This window comes from Agrilus planipennis, unplaced genomic scaffold (genome assembly GCF_000699045.2).
Source record: "Agrilus planipennis isolate EAB-ADULT unplaced genomic scaffold, Apla_2.0 scaffold268, whole genome shotgun sequence".
In the NCBI taxonomy this organism is placed as follows: Eukaryota; Metazoa; Arthropoda; class Insecta; order Coleoptera; family Buprestidae; genus Agrilus; species Agrilus planipennis.
In genome coordinates, this window is record NW_020440374.1 from 200567 (window position 1) to 226957 (window position 26391).

General features: G+C 35.8%; 1 protein-coding gene across 3 annotated transcripts in view; it reads right to left on the reverse strand.

Moving 5' to 3' along the window:
• LOC108742471 (putative protein kinase C delta type homolog) overlaps positions 1 to 26391 on the reverse strand; it is a 127042-nt gene that overhangs the window by 29811 nt on the left and 70840 nt on the right. For all 3 annotated transcript variants that reach the window (XM_025979687.1, XM_025979688.1, XM_025979689.1), the window contains 2 exons: positions 15696 to 15925; positions 15423 to 15596 (listed from right to left, as the gene is read on the reverse strand). In XM_025979687.1, coding sequence (XP_025835472.1) covers positions 15423 to 15596; positions 15696 to 15925 — 404 coding nt within the window. The remainder of the gene's footprint in view (positions 1 to 15422; positions 15597 to 15695; positions 15926 to 26391) is intronic.

Here is a 26391-nt window from a genome sequence, read left to right on the forward strand (position 1 = left end):
ATGTGTGAAAGTGACCCCCAATTTTTGAATAACGTAATCACAGGTGACGAGTCATGGATCTTTGAGTATGATCCCGAGACAAAGAGGCAATCTTCCGAGTGGCACACGCCGGCGTCTCCTCGCCCAAAAAAGGGAAGAATGAGCAAATCCAAAGTGAAAACGATGCTCATTGTCTTTTTTGACATGAAAGGCATCATCCATCATGAATCTGTTCCTCCTGGACAAACCGTCAACGCCAAGTTTTACGTGGAAGTGCTCAAGAGACTCAAACGAAGCGTCAATCGGGTCCGACAAGACATAGCAGCCGATTGGAAGTTGCACCACGACAACGCTACCTGACCAAGGCCGGCATCCCAACGTTTCCGCAACCGTCCTACAGCCCACATGTGCCCCCCCCTGGACTTTTTTTTGTTTGCTCGCCTGAAAAGGCCGATGAAAGGCAAGCATTTTGAGACGACAGAGGGAATCCAAGCAGCATGCACCGCGGCTCTTAAGGCTATTCCGGAGAATGCCTTCGGTGACGCCTTCAATGCTTGGAAATCACGCCGGCAGCGCTGCATCGACGCAGAAGGAGTCTATTTTGAAAGTTTTTAAAGAATTGTAACGATTGGCTCAATAATTTTTTTTAAATCGACTCAGTCCTATTACTTTCCGGACAAACCCTGTATATTCCTGTGGTAAAGTTTATTTGTTTTATATTTAGTGTTAAAGTCTAGTAAAATAAAGTAAAAATTTGTTTTGTTCCAGGAAAAGAATGTATTACTTGCTTCAAATAAGTCCACCGAGATTAATAATTTATCGTTTAGTCTTGCGTATCTGGTCTTGGTCTTGCATATTCAGTCTTAATTTTAGTCTTGATCTTGTTAGTATGAAGACTGCAAGTCTAAGACCAATGTTGCTTATCATTACATCAAATTCTCTCTGAGCGATCATTTTGAAGAGGACTCTCATATTTGGAAATTATGCAGTTCTCATAAGAATGCATGTTAATTTGTTTATTTAATATTTCTTACATTAATCTCTGAAAATGATTTCGAAATTTTGCAATTTTGTTATTTTCAGAATTTTATTGCAATCTGTTATTTGTCCGTGGTGTCAATCTCCCTCAGAAATATACGTACTATTACTAAATGTTTTGCAAAAGTTATGTTTATTCAGTTATGTAAGTGAAGAAATGGACCTCGTCTGTTCCATGTTTTACTTTGAATTTGAGCGAATAAAACCAGCAGCAAAATAAATATTTTAACAGGCCGTTATTTAACCGTAAATACCTTCAATTACAAGAGGAGAATGAAAAATAAGAAATGTCAGATAATTTATTGACACGAATTAAATTTGTCGGAAGGAATTAAGCAGACTTGAAAGTTTTCCAGTAAAAGATACATAATTTAGTTAAACGCGATATTTTCGCTTCGTCTGCCAAGAAAGTGAAATACAACACGAAATTCTTTGTGTACATTACGCTACCAATCTAAATAATTACGTTTCTTCGCTCATTTCGATTTCTTTATCTTATAAATAGAATAATCTCATTACGTATACGTGTAGTCGGTGAAAAGGTACAAAAAAATAATTCAAAATTCCATATTTTATGAGTTTATCGCATTTATTATCTGATAGGGCACCTAGACAAACAGCTTTTTCGCAACAAAATCCTAAATAGTCAATTGACGTAAGACACCAATGTAAATATTGTTTTTTCGTAATAGTAATCCATAGAAGAGCATGGAATGAATTTAGAAATGTAGCGAGGCTGTGTGATGTCGTGGGACACCTGGCAGGAATGAAATTTCTTACGCTAATCGACTAATATTAATTATAAATTTGTTCAAGGCACTTAAAAAAAAGATTCCGTAGGCGCTATCCATTTACACACTATCCAAATGGAAAATTTTAGGAATCGCCGTTGCTATTATTAACAGGTTAACTCGAAGTAAATGTTCTTTGTTCTATGTCTGAATAACGCAAAACGCAAGGTTGAAATATTGAGACAAACTAATTTTTTTTTATATATTTACATCTTTCAAGTACTTTGTACTATTTTTTCGCTGTGCGTTGGAGCAAGGGTCAATTTATGCGTTGAAGGAAAAGGAGTTTTCATAACTCGTAATTTTCGACACTATTTTCTTTAAAAGTCATTTTAAGATAATTATTGAGGTAAATAGAAAAATTTGTGCTTAGACGAATATTTAAAAAAAATTGTAAGTATCAGAATAAATTAACAAGACCCAGATTTAACATGCAGCGCCAAGGTATAGTCAGAGACATATTAGATGCAGAAACGGTAGTTAGGAGGGGTAGAGATAGACCTAGATCAGATTACTGTTCGCAAATAGTTAAGGAGGGTGAAAAAATGGGTTGTTCTAGTTTTAGGGAAATGTAAAGATTAGCTCAGGATAGGAAAGAGTGGAGTTGCGTGTCCAACCAGTTTTAGGATTGATGACCTTACGATGATAATGACCAAGACCAAGACCGAGACTGTATCACCAAGACCAATTATATATTAGTTTTACCAACACTGGGACAGCCTTAGTCTTGCTTTGCTCGTCACTATTTAAAGATTACCCACTTGCACTTTGTATTTTTTTCAAATACCTACTTGTGAATAACTGAAGAAAAGACATCTTTCTTTTTTGCGCCAAATGAATTTCCCGGGGCGATATAAGAAAATTTCGGTAAAAACTTGGGAATAAAGAGAAATTCATCCGGTAAAGGGATTGTTGCTGCTTAGCTATTAGCGCCGCTGACTTTCGATATCTAGAAATAGCAATACGTTCACAATAAAAGAAAAGCGCGGTAGAGAAAATTGTTCCTCTTAGTAGTTTCAGAAATTCAAAAATGAAGAGGTGGTGGAGAGAAGATCTTATAACAGTAATTGTTTTTAGAAACTGTAATTAATAAATATCAAGGTATTGGACACATGTTTTGTATTAGGGAAAGTAAAAAAAAAATTGTACCGATCGTACGTGTGTGCGCGGGGTGCTTTTTCCATATACGTGACGGCATGATTAAGTACGTAGATATGAATGAGGAAGTAAAGGAATGATATGAACGAAGAAGACAGTTGGGCCTGAACGAACGTGTAAGGTAGTTGACAGTTTATGGCCTGAGTTCTGATTTGTTTTATTAAGAGTGGTTGTTAAATTATAGAAGTGTAAAGTCATAGAAAGACTTAGATTATATGACTGTTTACAGAAAGATGCTCTAGCTTTCGGAAAATCGGAAGATAGGCGCATGCTAGGAAAGAGCAGAAGACCTTGTGTTATAGGAGGACATTAAAAGAATCATGGGTAACAAAGGGTACCATGAAAGTCACTATGCGCAAGGAACAAGACAAACAATATGACAAATTCTGAAACATGGAGGGCTAATTAGGAACATACTAGAAGCAGACACAGGAGTAATGAAGGGCATAGGAAGATTTAGATTAGATTACTATTTGCAGTTAGTTAGGGGTGAAGGATGTTGCAGCTTTCTGGAAATTCGATGATTGGCACAGGATAGGAAAGAGCAGAAGACCGTGTTATAGGAGGACATTAAAATAACCATGGGAAGCAAAGGATACCATGAAAGTTACTATGCCCAAGGACCATGACAGACAAGATAATAGGACACCTTCTGAGATATGGCGGACTAATTACGAACACACTAGAAGCAGATACAGGAATAATGAAGGGCATAGGAAGACTTAGATTAGAATACTGTTTGGATTAATTAGAGGTGAGGGATGTTGTAGCTTTTGGGCACCATGAAAGAAAGATGATAGNTATGAAATCCTATGACATTGTTAGTTACTTAATAGTGGATTAATATGCAATATTAATTTGAAATCATTTTTTCAATTTTTTATTTACCCACTACAAACGACCTCAAATTAATGAGCGAAAATGAAGGGGTGTGACAACAGCAACAACTTTTCCCTCATTAATTTGAGGTAGTTTGTAGTGGGTAAATAATAAATCGAAAAAATGATTTCAAATAAATATTGCATATTAATCCACTATTAAGTAACTAACAATGTCATAGGATTTCATATATTTAATGTCGTTCGTGTTGTCTTTTCCTACTGTAACCGTATGAACCTAAGCATATTCGTAAAAAAATAAAGAAAAAGAATATATTAATGTTGCTTCAAATAGTTTAATTCATAAATCCACTGGACGTAATAATTTTTCCGTTCAGTCTTGCGTATTTGGTCTTGATCTTACATATTCGGTCTTGGTTTTAGTTTTGATCTTGTTCGTTCGGTCTTAATCTGGGTCTTGCAAGTATAAAAATAGTCTTGGTTTTGGTCTTGTATATGCATTATCACTAATTTTGCTCATCATTAGAAAACATCAATTTAATTTTTAAGTTTTATAAAAAAAAATGCGAATACTATAAAGAGAAGTTTCACTGAAACGTGTTGTTTGAAATAACCTTAAATTTTATACACTCTTTTAAAACATGTAAAAGAAGAAGTAATCCATTTCTATTTCCTTCTTTTCTAAAAGATTTATAAGCTTGTCGGGTGTTTCTTTTATACGTAATGTGCAAATTCCTATTTTATTTTTTGTAGTTCTTATTTCTACAGTTGTAAATCTTTTTTTTTCCAGTTTGAATTCCGAACTACACCCATTCTTTTTTCTTTATGGCATATTTATTAGCAGCAGGAAAGAAAATTTTACATGCACGTAACGTTTATTAAAAAAGTAATCAAAATAATCTGGAACAACGAACTATTTTAACCCGACGGACGTTAATAAGTAAATAGGGACCTAACGTGGCATAACAAATTAACCGAATTCATCGGTTCAAAAGCACGCGTGCGAAAATAACGACGAATTGTGAACCATAAAGCTCTCACATGGTGAAATAATGATTGCGACGAATGTAGTAGACAGCGCAGGACTTACAGAAAGACATGCAGGCAATTTTTTATACGACTACCGGATAAATTGCCGCAATACATAACGCCTGACGAGACAACACGACGACGACATCCACGACGACTTCGAGTATATTTTTCCCGTCTTAAACTAAATAAAAAGCCCGCAGGATATCTGTAAACGAAAATTACCTGACATTGCCAAGCGAAAACAACCTAAATTGGAACTGAAAATATTAAAATAACAAACAGCTTCGTAAGTAGGATTGACTGTAGTATCTTGTAGGTACCTGCGAGAGACGGGAGGGTAGCAGGGAGAACCGAGAGGGAGTAAGAGAAATCAGCGGGAAGCAAAAGCTTCTCCTAAGGACGAAATACAGGAAACTCCTCAAAGGAGAAGATACCAGATCCACAACAGATCAATTGTAGATTTGTTTGTTACAACTTCACGCTTTAACCACTCAACCGATCATCGTGAAATTTTGTACGCAACTTATCAGGGGTACAAAAAAGGGCACAGGGTACTTTTTATCTAAAAAAAAAACAGTATTACCGAGGGATAATAGAATTAGTTCTATGTGGTCGTCGATGATCTTCGACATGCATTTAGGACATCACTGCGAGCGAGACGACGGGTAAAACCTATCTTGAATTTTTGTACACATATTTTCAGGGGTACAGAAGAGGACATAGGGTACCTTTTATCCAGAAAAAAATACTGTTTCCGAAGGATAAAAAAAATTGGTTTTATGTGGTCGTTGGTGATCTTTGACAATCATTTAGGACATCACCGCGAACGAAACCGCGGGTAAACCCTATCATGAAATTTTGCACGATACAGAAAAGGACATAGGGTACCTTTTATCCAGAAAAAAATACTGTTCCAAGGGATAAAAAAATTGGTTTTATGGGACATCAACGACAGCGATGCCCTGGGTAAAATCTAGTTATTTGAATGAACCAAGGAGTGTTTGATAAATCAGTCAAAAGTATATTATTATCGAAAGAAACATAACAAAGACAAGACGCACTCTAGACACATTGCTTTCAAAATTTGTTTTACTTCAAACGACATTGTCACGTTTCTTTGTAAAATTTGGACGAATTTTTCGCAGGCAGTTATTGTCACTTCTCATCGTCAACGATTTCGTTTTGTTCGCGTTCACAAACAGTTTATTTTCGGTTATTTACTACATGGAAATTCCAAAACAAACATTCGCCACATTCCTATCTACGTATTTTAAATTTTAAATAAAATACACGTATAGTATCAGAAATATATACGTATATATTGGAATTTGACAAAATTGCCTTTTTTATAAAAAATTGCGGCTCTAAAATACCATTCTTTAGAAACAGTCTATTAAAATTTACATAAAATCGCAAATAATAAATAGAATATGTTAAGTATCAAGTATATTTGTATTTCGGTCTTAAACTAACCGAACATAACACCTTTCAAAAGGTTCAGCTTAAATTTTTTGGACTTACAATTCGGTAACTATGTAAGTTTTGTAGTTGAAGTTTTATTTTATCAGTTAATGTCTTGACAATTGACAATAAAATGTTTGAGTGATCTCGTTAGAGTTGTGCGTTATTATGCGTTACAGATGAGTGTGTGAAAGAAAGGAAAACTGTACAATTTACGTTCTCTATCGTGAATTTCAACGTGGTAACTTTAATGTCAATGATGCTCCAACATCAGAGCGTACGTCTCATTGAAAGTACCGGCCCAGAAAACGTAGCTGAAGTGTCAAAATGATTAAAGGAAGGTAAACATATAACATATCGACAGTTGAAATGCTGCAGATACACTGAAATTTTACACATCTTTGTCGTAAAAAAAGTTTGTACAGCAAGGGTGCCGCACCTCAAAGTTGAACATTGCGCGGAAATTACGTTCAGTGCCTCTTGGTAGCACCCAAAGCTTTTCAAAAGCTTCAGGAAATTGAGCCAGATTTAGGAATAGCCACTGTCAAATTTTAGAACAGCAGTAGTGTTAAAGTACTTGAAAAATGAACATCCTGCTTGAAATCAGGACTGTTTAGATCTCCCAGAAAAAAATGGAAGGACATTTTTATGATTAGCTGTATTATACTTAATTATTTAGTAACTTCGTTCGCGGGTTCCTCCGCTTGAAATTGAATCTGTGATCATAAGAATTTTTTTATGTCACCCTTTGATGATTGCATTGATTAATACCAGATGTTCAGTTTTGAATTCGCTACTAAGTGTAAATAATTTTATATTAATTTCCACGTTTTTATGGTGATTTTAGGATCATTACCTCCTACCTTTTTTGGAAAAATTTTGTAACATCAGAGGCAAATGACCTGTTGATTAGTTAATTAATAGTACCAATAAACTGAAACGTATTTAAATAACTATTGGCAAGAATTAGTAAAGATAGTTCTTTGACCAATAAAGTGGCTGACTAAGCGAAATTATTGAAATTAGGATAAACACATCAAACTTGTTCAACAAATACTTGTTTCTTAAAATATATCATGTGAACAACTTCTCAGTTTTAATCAAGTTGTTGCGAATGATGACCGACATGATTACATACATATGTGCAGTAAAACTGCATTCCCTTGAAATGAAATTGTTTCCTAAAATAACCGCTTCTATCTGCAATATATATCCACAATCGTCGCACCTAAGTATTTTAATAGGTAAATACATTTTACTGGTGACGTGTAACGAGTGAAAATAGAAAACCCGAAGACAACATTACAACCCGGAAGTTCATAATTGTTTACGGCTGTAATAAAATTATCAACGTAGATTGTTACGCCTACAACGAACAGATTTATGTTATGTGAAATTATGCGGAAACATAAAAGCTTAACAATGCGGCATTAACTTCATTTGAGAGTAAAAACCGTACTAGTACCTTCCCAGTGGAAAACTTCTTACTATATACATACGTAGTGAGCTTTTTGCTTAGACTTTCTTATTATGAATCAACAAATACGAAAAAGGTGGGTTTAGACTAAGCGAACGACCGCGCGAACATCCCAACCAAAATTTTTAAATATTATCATTTGTTTCAATGCTTGGAGAGCGTTTGAAACAACACCAACTCAGATTATATGTATACGAGATCTATTAAAAAAGTATCGTGAATTTTGTTCCTTTCAAAGATATTATACACTTGAGCCAAGGCTTCCCCGAAGCACTTCAAAAAATTATTTTTTGTGATTTTCTTCAACTCCTCCTTCGATGCCGCCTGTATCAAAAAGAATATCAAGAAAACGTCACAAGGGGCCAGATTTAAGGAATATGCTGGCTGTGGCATTATTGGTGTGTTGTTTTCAATCAAAAATTTGCACATAAGCAACGATGTGCGAGCAGGAGCAAAAGCCATTTTTTGTTCTTCCACAAATCCAGGCGTGTCTGGCGAATTGCTTCGCGCAAATTGCGTATAACTTGTAGGTAATATTCATTATTGAATTATTGATCATTCTACCCTGTGGTAAGAACAACACGCCCCTGCAATTGAGGAAAACTGTCAGCCAAACCTTCACACTCGACCTAACATGACGCGCATTTTCCTGTCATGGCTCGTGCGGCAGATTTCATTGGGATAATTGAGCTTTGGTTTCCACGTCATAACCGTAAACCCATGACCAACCAAAATGTAGGTCCTTGTGGACAGAGTCCAACAGCTCCTTAGCAATGTTAATGCGATGCTGTTTTTGGTCGAAATTGAGCAATTTGGGTACGAATTTTGCGGCGACCCGTCTCATGTCTAAATCACTGGTAAAAATCGAATGACAGGAACCAATCGATATGTTTAGGTCCTTAGCAACTTCTCTAACAGTAATTCGACGATTGGCCAATACTATTTTCTTCACTTCATCAACGTTTTCGTCTGTTGTTGACGTGTTTGGGCGTCCGGCACGCTCTTCGTCGTTCACATTATCTCGGCCCTATGAGAACATTTTCGACCTCCGGTAAACGTTGCTTCCGTCCAAGGTAGCTTCACCATATGCCACAGTCAACATTTGGAATGCGTCCGCGCACTTAATTTTGTTTTTCATACAAAATTTGATCCATTTTTTGGAATAGGCAAAAGTCGAAACGAGCCAAAACACGAGCAAGCAAAGCAGCTGTCAAAAATTAATTGAACATTCAACATAGCCGAACTTGTCCGTATAAGTGAGAGACACGGGTACCAACATAACTCCACAAAAAAATCGAAAATCGAATATACGTAACCCGAGGTAATTCAAATTCCAAAACCAATCTTTGGACATGGAAAAAAAATAAAGAAACCGAATCTAGCCTCAACAGTAGGTACCTCTACAAGTCAAAATTTGAAGATACAGTAGCCGGAATATTGGATTTCTATAGAAAATAATATTAGTGGAATTCAAACACCAACTTTCTGGATATCATTTTCCTTCAACACTTCCGCTTCTAAAAAACGTGGGTTTCCCATTCAAGACTGGGACAGGACTACAGAGCTATAGCCAAATTACAACGAACAATAGTTATGCCTTTACGTTCTCTCCGCTTTATATATAAAAGTGCTGAGTAAATGCCGAATTGGCGGAATGGCGAGCGCCGGATTGCCGAGCGCCTAGTGTATTCTAACTTCAAAACTCAAAAAATGCAATTTGTAGCCCTCTTAGGAGCAGTACCACGTATAGCAAACAGAGCAGCTAATAGAACAGTAATTTTCAGGGTATATTTTATCACTGAACTAGAGCCTGGCTTCAAAATTGCGCAAGTACACTTTAACCTGAAAACCCAAATCATGCTGATTTGGCTTATTTAATTTTGAGATTAGGATATATTTCGTTTACTTTCTGTAGCGATGTGACTTTCAGTTTGACCGGCGCAAGGTAGAAAAGAACAGCACTAGACCAGAAAAGGAAGGAGACAACTCTCGGCCAAACTCTTAACCGGTGAGGAGCGTATATTCCGTACAGTACTGCACGGAAAAATTGAGCATTTTATCCACTAAAATTGCATTTCTCAAATGTGCTGTTATTGGTACCATTTACTACTGAAAATATCAGCGAGATGTTTATTTATATTTGAAGACATATTAAAGGCTTTAACGCTTGTTTNCGAACACACTAGAAGCAGATACAGGAATAATGAAGGGCATAGGAAGACTTAGATTAGAATACTGTTTGGATTAATTAGAGGTGAGGGATGTTGTAGCTTTTGGGCACCATGAAAGAAAGATGATAGGACACCTTCTGAGATATGGCGGACTAATTACGAACACACTAGAAGCAGATACAGGAATAATGAAGGGCATAGGAAGACTTAGATTAGAATACTGTTTGGATTAATTAGAGGTGAGGGATGTTGTAGCTTTTGGGCACCATGAAAGAAAGATGATAGGACACCTTCTGAGATATGGCGGACTAATTACGAACACACTAGAAGCAGATACAGGAATAATGAAGGGCATAGGAAGACTTAGATTAGAATACTGTTTGGATTAATTAGAGGTGAGGGATGTTGTAGCTTTTGGGCACCATGAAAGAAAGATGATAGGACACCTTCTGAGATATGGCGGACTAATTACGAACACACTAGAAGCAGATACAGGAATAATGAAGGGCATAGGAAGACTTAGATTAGAATACTGTTTGGATTAATTAGAGGTGAGGGATGTTGTAGCTTTTGGGCACCATGAAAGAAAGATGATAGGACACCTTCTGAGATATGGCGGACTAATTACGAACACACTAGAAGCAGATACAGGAATAATGAAGGGCATAGGAAGACTTAGATTAGAATACTGTTTGGATTAATTAGAGGTGAGGGATGTTGTAGCTTTTGGGCACCATGAAAGAAAGATGATAGGACACCTTCTGAGATATGGCGGACTAATTACGAACACACTAGAAGCAGATACAGGAATAATGAAGGGCATAGGAAGACTTAGATTAGAATACTGTTTGGATTAATTAGAGGTGAGGGATGTTGTAGCTTTTGGGCACCATGAAAGAAAGATGATAGGACACCTTCTGAGATATGGCGGACTAATTACGAACACACTAGAAGCAGATACAGGAATAATGAAGGGCATAGGAAGACTTAGATTAGAATACTGTTTGGATTAATTAGAGGTGAGGGATGTTGTAGCTTTTGGGCACCATGAAAGAAAGATGATAGGACACCTTCTGAGATATGGCGGACTAATTACGAACACACTAGAAGCAGATACAGGAATAATGAAGGGCATAGGAAGACTTAGATTAGAATACTGTTTGGATTAATTAGAGGTGAGGGATGTTGTAGCTTTTGGGCACCATGAAAGAAAGATGATAGGACACCTTCTGAGATATGGCGGACTAATTACGAACACACTAGAAGCAGATACAGGAATAATGAAGGGCATAGGAAGACTTAGATTAGAATACTGTTTGGATTAATTAGAGGTGAGGGATGTTGTAGCTTTTGGGCACCATGAAAGAAAGATGATAGGACACCTTCTGAGATATGGCGGACTAATTACGAACACACTAGAAGCAGATACAGGAATAATGAAGGGCATAGGAAGACTTAGATTAGAATACTGTTTGGATTAATTAGAGGTGAGGGATGTTGTAGCTTTTGGGCACCATGAAAGAAAGATGATAGGACACCTTCTGAGATATGGCGGACTAATTACGAACACACTAGAAGCAGATACAGGAATAATGAAGGGCATAGGAAGACTTAGATTAGAATACTGTTTGGATTAATTAGAGGTGAGGGATGTTGTAGCTTTTGGGCACCATGAAAGAAAGATGATAGGACACCTTCTGAGATATGGCGGACTAATTACGAACACACTAGAAGCAGATACAGGAATAATGAAGGGCATAGGAAGACTTAGATTAGAATACTGTTTGGATTAATTAGAGGTGAGGGATGTTGTAGCTTTTGGGCACCATGAAAGAAAGATGATAGGACACCTTCTGAGATATGGCGGACTAATTACGAACACACTAGAAGCAGATACAGGAATAATGAAGGGCATAGGAAGACTTAGATTAGAATACTGTTTGGATTAATTAGAGGTGAGGGATGTTGTAGCTTTTGGGCACCATGAAAGAAAGATGATAGGACACCTTCTGAGATATGGCGGACTAATTACGAACACACTAGAAGCAGATACAGGAATAATGAAGGGCATAGGAAGACTTAGATTAGAATACTGTTTGGATTAATTAGAGGTGAGGGATGTTGTAGCTTTTGGGCACCATGAAAGAAAGATGATAGGACACCTTCTGAGATATGGCGGACTAATTACGAACACACTAGAAGCAGATACAGGAATAATGAAGGGCATAGGAAGACTTAGATTAGAATACTGTTTGGATTAATTAGAGGTGAGGGATGTTGTAGCTTTTGGGCACCATGAAAGAAAGATGATAGGACACCTTCTGAGATATGGCGGACTAATTACGAACACACTAGAAGCAGATACAGGAATAATGAAGGGCATAGGAAGACTTAGATTAGAATACTGTTTGGATTAATTAGAGGTGAGGGATGTTGTAGCTTTTGGGCACCATGAAAGAAAGATGATAGGACACCTTCTGAGATATGGCGGACTAATTACGAACACACTAGAAGCAGATACAGGAATAATGAAGGGCATAGGAAGACTTAGATTAGAATACTGTTTGGATTAATTAGAGGTGAGGGATGTTGTAGCTTTTGGGCACCATGAAAGAAAGATGATAGGACACCTTCTGAGATATGGCGGACTAATTACGAACACACTAGAAGCAGATACAGGAATAATGAAGGGCATAGGAAGACTTAGATTAGAATACTGTTTGGATTAATTAGAGGTGAGGGATGTTGTAGCTTTTGGGCACCATGAAAGAAAGATGATAGGACACCTTCTGAGATATGGCGGACTAATTACGAACACACTAGAAGCAGATACAGGAATAATGAAGGGCATAGGAAGACTTAGATTAGAATACTGTTTGGATTAATTAGAGGTGAGGGATGTTGTAGCTTTTGGGCACCATGAAAGAAAGATGATAGGACACCTTCTGAGATATGGCGGACTAATTACGAACACACTAGAAGCAGATACAGGAATAATGAAGGGCATAGGAAGACTTAGATTAGAATACTGTTTGGATTAATTAGAGGTGAGGGATGTTGTAGCTTTTGGGCACCATGAAAGAAAGATGATAGGACACCTTCTGAGATATGGCGGACTAATTACGAACACACTAGAAGCAGATACAGGAATAATGAAGGGCATAGGAAGACTTAGATTAGAATACTGTTTGGATTAATTAGAGGTGAGGGATGTTGTAGCTTTTGGGCACCATGAAAGAAAGATGATAGGACACCTTCTGAGATATGGCGGACTAATTACGAACACACTAGAAGCAGATACAGGAATAATGAAGGGCATAGGAAGACTTAGATTAGAATACTGTTTGGATTAATTAGAGGTGAGGGATGTTGTAGCTTTTGGGCACCATGAAAGAAAGATGATAGGACACCTTCTGAGATATGGCGGACTAATTACGAACACACTAGAAGCAGATACAGGAATAATGAAGGGCATAGGAAGACTTAGATTAGAATACTGTTTGGATTAATTAGAGGTGAGGGATGTTGTAGCTTTTGGGCACCATGAAAGAAAGATGATAGGACACCTTCTGAGATATGGCGGACTAATTACGAACACACTAGAAGCAGATACAGGAATAATGAAGGGCATAGGAAGACTTAGATTAGAATACTGTTTGGATTAATTAGAGGTGAGGGATGTTGTAGCTTTTGGGCACCATGAAAGAAAGATGATAGGACACCTTCTGAGATATGGCGGACTAATTACGAACACACTAGAAGCAGATACAGGAATAATGAAGGGCATAGGAAGACTTAGATTAGAATACTGTTTGGATTAATTAGAGGTGAGGGATGTTGTAGCTTTTGGGCACCATGAAAGAAAGATGATAGGACACCTTCTGAGATATGGCGGACTAATTACGAACACACTAGAAGCAGATACAGGAATAATGAAGGGCATAGGAAGACTTAGATTAGAATACTGTTTGGATTAATTAGAGGTGAGGGATGTTGTAGCTTTTGGGCACCATGAAAGAAAGATGATAGGACACCTTCTGAGATATGGCGGACTAATTACGAACACACTAGAAGCAGATACAGGAATAATGAAGGGCATAGGAAGACTTAGATTAGAATACTGTTTGGATTAATTAGAGGTGAGGGATGTTGTAGCTTTTGGGCACCATGAAAGAAAGATGATAGGACACCTTCTGAGATATGGCGGACTAATTACGAACACACTAGAAGCAGATACAGGAATAATGAAGGGCATAGGAAGACTTAGATTAGAATACTGTTTGGATTAATTAGAGGTGAGGGATGTTGTAGCTTTTGGGCACCATGAAAGAAAGATGATAGGACACCTTCTGAGATATGGCGGACTAATTACGAACACACTAGAAGCAGATACAGGAATAATGAAGGGCATAGGAAGACTTAGATTAGAATACTGTTTGGATTAATTAGAGGTGAGGGATGTTGTAGCTTTTGGGCACCATGAAAGAAAGATGATAGGACACCTTCTGAGATATGGCGGACTAATTACGAACACACTAGAAGCAGATACAGGAATAATGAAGGGCATAGGAAGACTTAGATTAGAATACTGTTTGGATTAATTAGAGGTGAGGGATGTTGTAGCTTTTGGGCACCATGAAAGAAAGATGATAGGACACCTTCTGAGATATGGCGGACTAATTACGAACACACTAGAAGCAGATACAGGAATAATGAAGGGCATAGGAAGACTTAGATTAGAATACTGTTTGGATTAATTAGAGGTGAGGGATGTTGTAGCTTTTGGGCACCATGAAAGAAAGATGATAGGACACCTTCTGAGATATGGCGGACTAATTACGAACACACTAGAAGCAGATACAGGAATAATGAAGGGCATAGGAAGACTTAGATTAGAATACTGTTTGGATTAATTAGAGGTGAGGGATGTTGTAGCTTTTGGGCACCATGAAAGAAAGATGATAGGACACCTTCTGAGATATGGCGGACTAATTACGAACACACTAGAAGCAAATAGAGAAGTAATGAAGGGTATTGGAATACTTAGATGACATTACCATTTGCAGTTAGTTAGAAGTGAGGAATGTTGTAGCTTTCGGGAACTCTGAAAATAAGCTCAAGATAAGAAGAAGTAGAAGACTGTGTTCAACCAATCTTCTATTTGACGGATCTATGACGATCATCACGATGATAATGATGATGAAGGTTTTATGTTCCCTTCAGAACAGTAATTGAATAAAAAGAGAATATTATAAAGTAGAAGTTGGAATTATTAAAATTCACTACATTATTTAAACTATTAATGTAGAAGATTATTATTTATTAATATAAATTTAAATCTTTGTTTCCTCTTAGATAATGATGGTATCGTAGAAATAATTGTATAAGTATTTCTTTAAATATACCTACATGATTTATGGAGATTTTAGAAGAATTTTTATTTGGTTATTTAAATTTAAATTGTTCAAATGCTTACCTCAGTCTGGAAGGTGCACAGTAAGTGACACAGGTATGGATGTTTAGTTCCTAAAGCTAAAACTTTCCTTTCAATCAATGTACACTCAACATCGTCATCTTCTAAGACGACATCCTTCTTCAAGCACTTCACAGCGTAGTAGTACTCAGTCCCTTTCAGTTCTGCTAAAAGAACCTGTAAACAAAAAAGTAATGTATAATCTTAAAAAGACTCATATGATACTGCAATGCGACATATGGTAATTATTATTAATATAATTTGTACGGTACTTACTTTTCCAAAACTGCCCTTTCCAAGGACACTTAAGAAATGAAAATCGTCTATGGTATATTTTCTAAATCTTGGTATGGTGGTCGCAGGAGGCGTAATTCGACCACTTTTCTGATAACTATCGTACGTGGTCGAATTGTAATATTCTTCTGGAATGGAATCTGCCACATCGAGCGCAAAGGCTGGATTATTAGCGGCATTTCCGGTGGGAGAATCTCTGTTGTCTGTGGAACCTATTAAACAAAACAGTTTTGTCAGAAGGGTCTGCAATACGAAATCCAATAATGCGGGGATTTGAGGATTCGAAGGATGTATGTATATGTCAATAAATACGATTAACGATCTTAAGATTATTATCCTTCTAAAGCCTACAATTAATTTATTATTCATATAATGACATTGTTCATTGTATTATGCTGATAGAAAAAAATGTTTTCCTCAACAATTACCTAAACATTTTTCGTGATTTTGAACTTAACTATCCAGCGTAAATAGAAGGCGATTTGAAAAGTTCTCGGCCTAATCCAAATTTGAGGGTAGTGCTTATGTAAATAATTTAATAAAAAAAAGACGCCACGACGAATCAATGAAGACATGAATAACACATTAGATGAATCTGCGCCTTCGTATCCACGATAAAAAAGGGGACGGCTTTGTTCAAACATGGTAGAAACAGTGTCGAAGATAACCGAGGAGCGGAAGATCGTCGATGTCCAACATGCCAAAAATCATTGACAAAATCCACAAAATAGTTTTAGAAGACAGAAGATTGAAAGCGGGTTAAATAAGTGACACTATAGGATTTTCAACTAAGCGGATCTTTCATATTTTAACCGATTAACTAGAATTTAAAAAGGTACCGGCAAGATGAGCGTCGTGTTTGTTGACTGCCGAATAAGAACTTAACCAGGATGAAAACTTTAGCGTTGTTTCGATCAAATACTGGCGACTTTTTAAGAAGATTTATAACTACTGATGGAACTTGTATTCAATACTATATTCTTGAGACAAAATAGCAGTCGAAACAATGGAAACAGCAATTCTCCGTCACCGAAGAAAGTCAAGTCGCATTAAAAGTTGGCAGGGAAAGTGATGACATCAGTGTTCTGGGATTATAAGGGAATTATTCTAATTGACCACCTTCCCAAAAGTCAGACTTTAATAGACCCATACTACATAAACAAATTAGCTGAAATAAATTGCGGAAAACGACTGAAATTGGCCAAAAAGAAAATCCTTTTTCATCAGGATAATGCACCGACGCACAAGTCAGTTAGCTGCATTGGCTAAGCTAGATGAACTCCTTTTCAAAGTATTAAACCACCGTCTATATTTGCCTGATTTAGTATCGCCGGACTATTTCCTTAAATTGAAAAGCACCTGGTTGGAAGAAACTTTTACACAAACGAAGAGGGGATGACTGAAGCGGACCGGTTTTTTGAAGAGTTAAAGGAATTGACTAATAAAGTCGAACATAGAAGCGCACGAGCATAAATTGAGCAAGTGTATTGAAACAAGGGGAGAAAATCATCATCATCTTCATAAGGTCATTAGTCCTAAGACTGAGCTAATCTTAGCATTTCCCTAAAACTAGGACATCCCACATCCTTAACTAACTGCGAACAGTAATCTAATCTAGGTCTACCTCTACTCCTCTTAACTCCTGTTCTGCCTCTCATATGTCTCTGACTAGACTTTCATGCCTAAGAAAGTGTCCCACCAACCCATCTCGCCTATTTTTTATTGACTTTCATAGAGTCCTGTGTAAGGGAAGAATATGAAAAAAATAAAAGATTTTTTAAATTTTATTTTCTTTCAAAGAAGTAACTTTTTGAATTCATTTTATCCACAAGAAATAACCTTAAATAAATGAGGAAAAATTGTTGCTACTGTCACTCCCTAGCATGGGAATCAAACCCGGGCCCCGGTTTATCGCATCAGTACCCAGTATTCTCACAGATGAGTTAAATATAGGTAGATACTGCGAGCAAAGACGACGTGTTACCGGTATCTCAAATTAATATAGTCGAGTTAGGTGTCATTTCAAAGATCGAAATTCTAAGAATGTTTCTATATAATTTGATATTTTAACATCTTCTGTTCACGGAACAACTTCGATTTAGTCAGTGATTCAGCGAGACTGCCCATAACGTTCCGATAAAGAAGTTCAAAATCGTCATCCACGCCGCATAATTTCGATAAATTAGGTACAGACCAAGAAAGTGATATTCTCTATATGCGTAGGTACGTTATTTATTATTTATTACAATGTTTATGAAATAAAAGTGTCATCATTGTGACTGTTTCATGGGTGGGAAATCTACAATTTTAGAGAACCATAAATCTATCATTTCCTTGTTTACTAACTTGAAATATTAACATTGAGTTAAACCATTGAACTAAATAATTATTTCTATACTTTGTGTGTGTAGGTGCATCGCCAATTTAACGGTTTAGTTGTTAAATGCTTATATCATAAAACCACTTGTTTGAAATTTAGTTGTTAAATTATGCAAATGTTCTGAGGTTTGTGATTGCGAGAAAACAACACAACAGAATGTGACAGGAATAGAAAGGGTAATGAAGTGACACAGAAACATTAACCATCTGCTTTCGCTTGCAATAGGCATCAGACAAACTGGATCTATTTCAAGTTATTTTCATAAACCCACCCACCTGGTTTTATACATATATAAAATGAATGATTAAGTCACCGCATAAATTTTATTATGCCAGACGATTTAATAAAATGCAAAATTAAAAACATTTCAAGCGGAATAAACATTTTGTGACGCTTTTTAGCTAGCATCAAATATTGTTTTAAGATATAAAATTAAAAAATTAATCTGCTCATAGATTATATAAATAAATAATCTATAAATACACGTCAAAAGATTGGATATCGAATGTAGGTCATTTAGTTAATTTCATTCTTTTATTACACGATTGAAACATTGTTAGCTAATTCCATCATCACACATGTCAACTGCATCAATTTCCCTTACAAACCTGCCTCATATGATAGAACAAATAGAATATTATTGTATAGTTATTAACCTGAATGACATTTTGAAATTACGAATCAAAAACAAAATCTTAGACTATTAATATGTGGTGAGACAGGATGGAGACCCATTGCTGGGTTTACACTAGCCGCATTAGGGACTAGTTCCCATGGGCGGCAAAATTCGAAGCTACAGCATAAACTTTTTTTGCGCAATCAAAAATACTTTAAAAGTTGTGCATTGCAGATCATCGCCCAAACTTTTTAATTATTAATGAGCTCAAATCGCTCAAAACAATATAAGTAATTGAGCTCTTAGAACTTAAAAATCCGGTAATTGTTTAATTCAAATGACTATTTTTTTTTTAATATTTGGGCAGAAGTCTTTTAAATGAATGAGGTAAGATCCAAAGCATTTGTTAACCTCTGTAAAGCACAAACAAATCTCGATTTCACTAGGAATGCGAATATATTAGTTTAAAAAAAAAAACATTTCTCGAAACTATTTGTCAACAATATTCTCCAGCGGATCAATTGATTTCAATAAAATTTACAGCATTCAGTGTAGTTTTTTTGTGCTTTAGCTTCTTATGATCTCAAAACGTTGAGATCTGATGAATACTCGATTTTCGAAAATTGGTCAGAAATCAATAACTTCCTAATTTTAAAAAATTAGTGGTTTTTATAGCGGAAAGTCAAAAAGTATTATAAACCCTCGTCCATTTTGGGAAAAATATGAGTAATGGGACATTTTCTAAGTTGCCCAAGGCGGAACTAAAGAAAACTCCGACCCTTCTTAGAAGTTTTTCATTTTGTCGGAACGGTAAATTTTAGATTCCTTTTAACAAAAATGTGACAATTGGGTTTTTAATTCATCTTTTAGATTTAACTCAATATTTTCTTGGAACGTTATTTATAAAACCAATTAATTTATCATCCAAACAAAATTATATATAAGTAGATCCCCTAACGTAAAATACTTTCGAAACGAAGAAAACAAATTAAAAATAAATTACATATTTTTAAACGTTAGATTTCTGCTAAATAATAGGATTATAAAACAATCATCCCATTTCGTGTTTCCACAAACTGACGTTATCACAAAGAATTCGCACAATATAAATGTAAAATAAGTATAGTTGTAGGTATACAAATTTGGCATCAACAGATTCATTGAAAAGCACATATTCGTGTTTTGAAAAAAATATTAATGTAAATTATTCTGGTCTTTTATTTGCTACTTTTTATCAATAAAACAACAATCATTTAAGGTTGGTGCGACTATTGACGCAGAGGGCGCATGACGTCAATATATTTTTTTCACTTATTTCTCGATAACCTCACGCTATTATAACCAAGGTACCATTGCCTGTCAGCTATTTTAAGATAGGCGTGATTTATTTCATTACAAAACAAATTTTTCAAAATAATGGCATATTCACTTTAAATGAAACAAATGACTTTCTGACAATTTGTTTACTCAATCAGGGACGTAGTTAGAACTTGAGATAACGATATCTTCAAATATTAATGTGCTAGAGCAATTTAGGGGTCAGATTCTAGTTTGTCGTTATATAACACATCGAAAATTATTTATTCTTTTTTACTTTTTTATTTCAAACAAATTACAGTAGGAATTCTACTAGGGATGTGTTTTCAATGGCAAACTCGAGCTTAGCTGCAGAAGCGCCTTAACAGCAAGCTGATTGATTTTTTGAGAAACTCGAAAAAAAAAGAGAATTAGGATCATCCATATTTTAAGTTTAAGATAAAAATATGAATTTGACCTAATCGAAATCCAGCGACAAAAAATATATCGGACATCGCCACTCTCCTGTTTCACGGAGCAAAATAAATTTTTGTGACAACGCAAAAATTACAATAATGTAATAGAAATAATACAAATAATAGAATTTATTAGATAACTTGTAATAAACTTAATTTTGACATGGTTTTTTAAGAATTAGTTCAAATTTCTTAATTACTAGGATTTTATTTTTACAAATTCGGGTCCAAATTGTAATTTTTATTATTTTCGCTTACGAAGCAACGCGATAGCGGGATAAATTGTTCTTTTTCATTTTCTCCGTTTTGTTTTATCCCAAAAATTGCATTCCGAACTTTCCTATTCATCAATTCGTTTCACTCAAAATTCAGTTTCTTTTCAAATAATAGTTTCTTTCAGAATCTCGCGGAGGGATTTTAATCGGTAGACGCTTCGGAAAATCCGACACTACCCCTCTTCAGGAAGTGTCTTTTTTTGAAGATTTCCCCTCCTCGAGGAAAAACTAAACAATTAAAAAAGTTTCTAAGACAAATTCATATAATCCAAAGATTAGATCATGTAGCTCAAAGAGAAATTATAAAATGCAAAAATAGATCATAGAATTTAGAGACAGGTCACATAATGCAGAGACAGTTAAGATAGTTTAAAATAGACGATATAGTTATATGTGCATAGTCCATAGTGTAAATTAAAGTGTACAATAAATGCAAGTTCAGTATAAAATTCAAAACAAATTAAACCACTATGCATTCCTATCTCAATAACTAATCGCACCGCTAATTAGTTTTAGTGGTGCCGCTTTATTCTGCACTACTAATAGCAGCAGGATATTGCCAGATACGAGCCTTTATTACAAGGCTAAATCCATCCGGACATAATTTTTTTTCTTTAGGTTTGGATCCCGTCGATTTTATTAAAAGTGTAATTCTTTCAATTGCAATAGTCGTGCTATAATAAATTTACGTATATTCTTTATTTTTTTGCAAATTTAGGATCAGTACAGCGACTGCCTCAAGATAAACTCATAGTAATTAAGAAAATCGTTTTAGTAATTCATTAATCGTGGTGATTTTCTGAACTAGTGTTAAATTCGCGCGCAGACGCTTTTTGTTTCATTACGGTATTTATAATTAAATTTAGACAAAACAAAAACACTAAAAATTGTTCAGTAAATGTTATGTTTTGACTGAATTCCAAAGGTCTTTCAGTATTGTTCAAAATGCGTGGGTTACATTGCATTTTTAGCAAATTTCACGCACAAATATACAATAAGTATTAGTAAGTATCTTATTTGAGTACTTAGCCAAAAAACAAAGGCGTCGGTAAATGATCCAAAACAATAGAAATGATTCAAAGCCTCATGCACATGTCATGCGTACAATTTACAATGACCTTTTATTTTAATCAATAACTTAAATGTCGTGTTTAATTAAATTAAATAATAATAAACTTAATGATACCGCCCCCTTGGCTTGTTGTGAATAAATAAAATGCTTTTAATATTAATGCGTATAAGTAAGCATAGGGCTGCCATCCATTCGGGATTCCCCCGAGGTTTTTTAAGCGTCAAAAAAAGGACACTTTTGTTGTCAGGGGAAATCCAATGGGTAATAAAAAATCGAAAAAATGATTTCCTGAATGAATTCCTATAATATTGAATTTTTACAAAATTTTTCCCTTCGTGAATTTCTCTAAAACAGATCACTTCCTAAATTTTAGAATATTCGAATTAAATTGAAATATTACTTTTAGATTTTCGTTTCTCTTAATAACGATTTGTACTTATAACTTGTTCGAAAATAATTTAAAAACGTGACCTAAGAGATCTATTGCTAGTGTTTGAAGCGTAAAATTTAGAGGTGTGGTTCTTTCTGTTGTTGTGACGAATACTGCTAAAAATAATTTGCGATTGTGCCAAAGTAAAACGCGTAATGATAATTTTATGATTCAGTGGTCTGTGTACTTAACGTCTGGACGAATTTACTTGATGGGATTGGTTTTAATCCTCCACATTACCTACGTAAATGTGCTGTTACATGCAAAGGTCAACGTGCATTAGTGTTTGAATTTATGATTTAAATGTTTAAATTAAATCGATTACACTAAGAACAACGGTATTTTTCTTCGAGATTGAGCAGGCTCATCACATGGCGAATAGCCGATTCGTGCCAACTATCCGTCTCGTTAAAGCCAGAACTATTTTGACCCTAGGTTCATATTTAAATTTTATTATTTGTTAGATAATGGTAGGGTAAATGTGTAGAAGATGGCCCCCACCCCCAAAGGGTGGGTGGGATCGAAAAAGGAGGTCTCCCCTACCACTGTACCATAAAAAGTTTGTGGCGGTCTTACCCCCATAAAAAGTTGTGGGGGTTATATGGGGGTGGGGGGGATCGAAAGAGGATAGGGGGGATCGAAAGAGAGTGGTCACCTGAGTAAAACCCCATAAAAAATTTGCAGCGGTCTCACCCCCATAAAAAGTTGACAATTTTCATTCACTATAATTCAAATAAAATTCAATAAAAAAAATATTTTCAAGCGGGTGGAGGTGGGGGATCGAAAGAGGGTGGTCACTTGAACAACTGGATTTTGAATAGAATACATATACTAATTTCTTCAGTGGCAGAAAATAATTCAAGGGTAAATGGTCAAAAGCCCCACAGCAAAACACAAACATTTCTATCAAAATCTATACCAATAGATGTTATTTAAAACTAAAGCCCGATGTTTATTTGTCTGTTTTGATGTTGAGAACAACCTCTGAACCTACAAATAGAACTTTATTTTACAGATAGGTGTATAGGTATTTTAACTGATTTAAATTTGTTTATAATAAAACTGGATAGAACAGCCAATTTCAAGCAGAAATGCTTTTTGTCATTTTGTTTTGCAATATTCTATTACCTTTAATATGCAGAAATAAGAGCTGATAGGGTAAAAAAGGGAAATAAGTGCAGTTTTCGTCTGATTTTTGGAGTGAAACTTCTTTACGCACGGTAGGGTAAGTTCGTTTCATGCGAGTTGCTATGTAACGAAATCATGCAACGGATGTCTCCCCTCTACTCGGCCACATAGTCGAGTTCGCGGGATCGCTTGAGCCGTGAGCGCGCTTCAATGCAACGTTCGTTACAGGCAACTCCGGCATGTATAGTGTAAAATTTAAATTCATAGTGTACAAATAATACCATTAAACCAATACCTTAACCCCTATCCCGGTATGTCTGTGTGTTTGAAGAAGTTTCACTTCAGTAGCGTGTTGTATAATTACACGTTGTATTTTTTTTTTCCAGAAAAGGTTAACAGCGTTCGAAAGTGCTGGTGCTACCAACGCATGATGAGGATATCGTGGATAGAGAAGGTTAGAAATGAAAAGGTATAAGAAAGAACAGGAGAACAGAGGACTCTATGGAACTCAATAAAAAATAGACGATATAGGTTGGTAGGTCACCTTCTCAGGCATGAAGGTCTAGTCAGAGACATATTAGAGGCTGAAATAGTAGTTAAGAGGAGTAGAGGTAGACCAAGATTAGATTACTGTTCGCAAATAGTTAAGGATGTAGGATGTTCTAGTTTTAGGGAAATGCGAAGGAGTGGATGTGCGTGTCCAACCAGTCTTAAGACTGACGGCCTTATGATGATGATGATGATGGTGGTGATGGTCAAATTAGAGATGGACAAATATGGCAGCTTCAGTTTGAAAAGTAGACGCCTTCATAATGCCCTTGTCAAACATTTGAAATCCTAAGTTAGCAGCAAATCTCAGTAGATGACGACGTACTGCCGATAACTTGATATTAAGAGTTTTTTTTCTAATTCAATACAGAAGTGGATGATTTTCGGACGCGAAGCGGGCAGCTGTGGTGTTTAAGTGCCTCGATATTTATTAAAACGCGACATTGAAAGCAAATAAAAATCTATAAATATAATTGTAGGTACAATACGTTCAAGGTAGGACAGGTTACGATATATCCATTTAAAAACAAACACACATAATATCATATGTTGAGTAATAAATTTTAGAAGTGACATCGAGGAGAAATATTAGACACCTGCATACACACGCAATGTAGAATGATATATTACTGAAACTTGCATTTAATTCAAAATTTAATGCAGTATGTACCTTATGCAATTTACTGCAAAACAAATTTGTCTACTTTGTATGCATTTTGCAGCCAATATGAAGCATTTGCCATTTTCAGTTATCGCTAAACAAGTCCTGTAAGGCTCTAGGGATATTCTGCCGTTCATTCGAACGAGATTCGTATTACAGTAGTCGTCTTCACTCGCACCGAGAGATTAATGGGAGTGACTAAGCTTGGTGAAAGTGAAGAGATTATTCGTATGCGAATTCCCTGCAGTATGCAAGGAAGTTTATGCCTAATACGTTACAGATAACAAAAAAACTGTACGCGAAATATGAGATTATAGACTTTACTATCGGCATAATATACAGGGTCTCCAGAAAGGGTAGGAGGTTTTCATAAATTCAATAAAAAGAAACTACACGTTAGAAAAAAAAGTTTTGGAAAATTAACTGCCAATTAGTTAGCCATCACGCGTCTACACATCTCTCTGGAAACGGCGGCCATTTTGTTGCAGATATTGTGCTTCAATTGCAGTAGAGATCGTGGTTTATTTACATAGACCTTCTCTTTAAGGTATCCCCATAAATAATAATCAGGAGGTGTGAGATCGGAGCTTCTCGAAGATCAGTTGATGATGCCTCGACGAGAGTTCACTTTTTCCGGGAACAGTTGATCGCCAACCTCAAGCGATTGGTTTAAGGTGTGGCATGTGACCTCAGCTTGTTAAAACCATGTTAAAATCAGTTTCAAAAAGTTTTTTAACATGTTACAATACCGGTCACCGTTTACTGTACTCTACCGCACCCTCCTAACCGCGCTTACAAGGACAGCGCAGATATAAATACCCCCTACTCATTCTGGGTACCTTGATAACCTTGTACATAGTAGCGGACTTTTCGCTGATGATTAATAATCACACTATTTTTATATTTTTCTGTAGATGAGTAATTTAAACAGTTATTACAGACTGACCACCGCCAACGGCAGAAAAACCATATATATACGTATATATTCTGTGTGGTAGAAGACGAAACATCAGCAACAAGCGACGTCATTCCCGGATATGTGTAAAATAGAAATTTTGATGAAAAGCAAATGTTATCTAGTGGTCATTGGCTAGGTTAAATGCAGCAATTAACGCAGGCTTCAGACAAAAAAAAACATTGAAATAAAAATAGTAAGCTACATATGACCGCGCGCCTACGCATTGTAGGTAATATTTATGTCGAAATTTCAGATATAAATAATTTGGAAGTTTAATACACAAGGAGACCAGTGAAATCTACAATCACAGTACAACTAATTAATTGAATGAGTATGTTTGAATTTTTCAGTACCTTCCAAATAATATACAGGTAATTAAGAAAATACTACAAAATGTAGCATCGTGCTACAGATCGTGTTTACTGCGCCATTTGTAGTATTTTCTAAAACGCACTGTTAAGACAGCAGGTAAAAGTTGGTCTGTGTTCTGTCGGAGCTGCCTGCGACGCGCTGATGAGATCCAAAAAGATCGAAATCGCGATCCGCGTCTGGCAGTTTCGACAGAATACAAACCACTTCGAATTATTTTACAGATTCACGAATACGAAAAATATACAAATTATTTGTTAGAGTAAAAATGGTTACATAGGTATTTTACCAACTTCATCAACACATTCGAATTTAAATCTCACGCGATGTACCTATAATAATAATCCAATAGTTTACTGTGAGCCACTCCTTCCGAAATTGACCCGAGTTGAAAAACTAGTAATGCAGTGCAATATAAATTTCATAATATTTCAATGTTTAAAATCTGCTGCTCTTTATTTTCAAAAT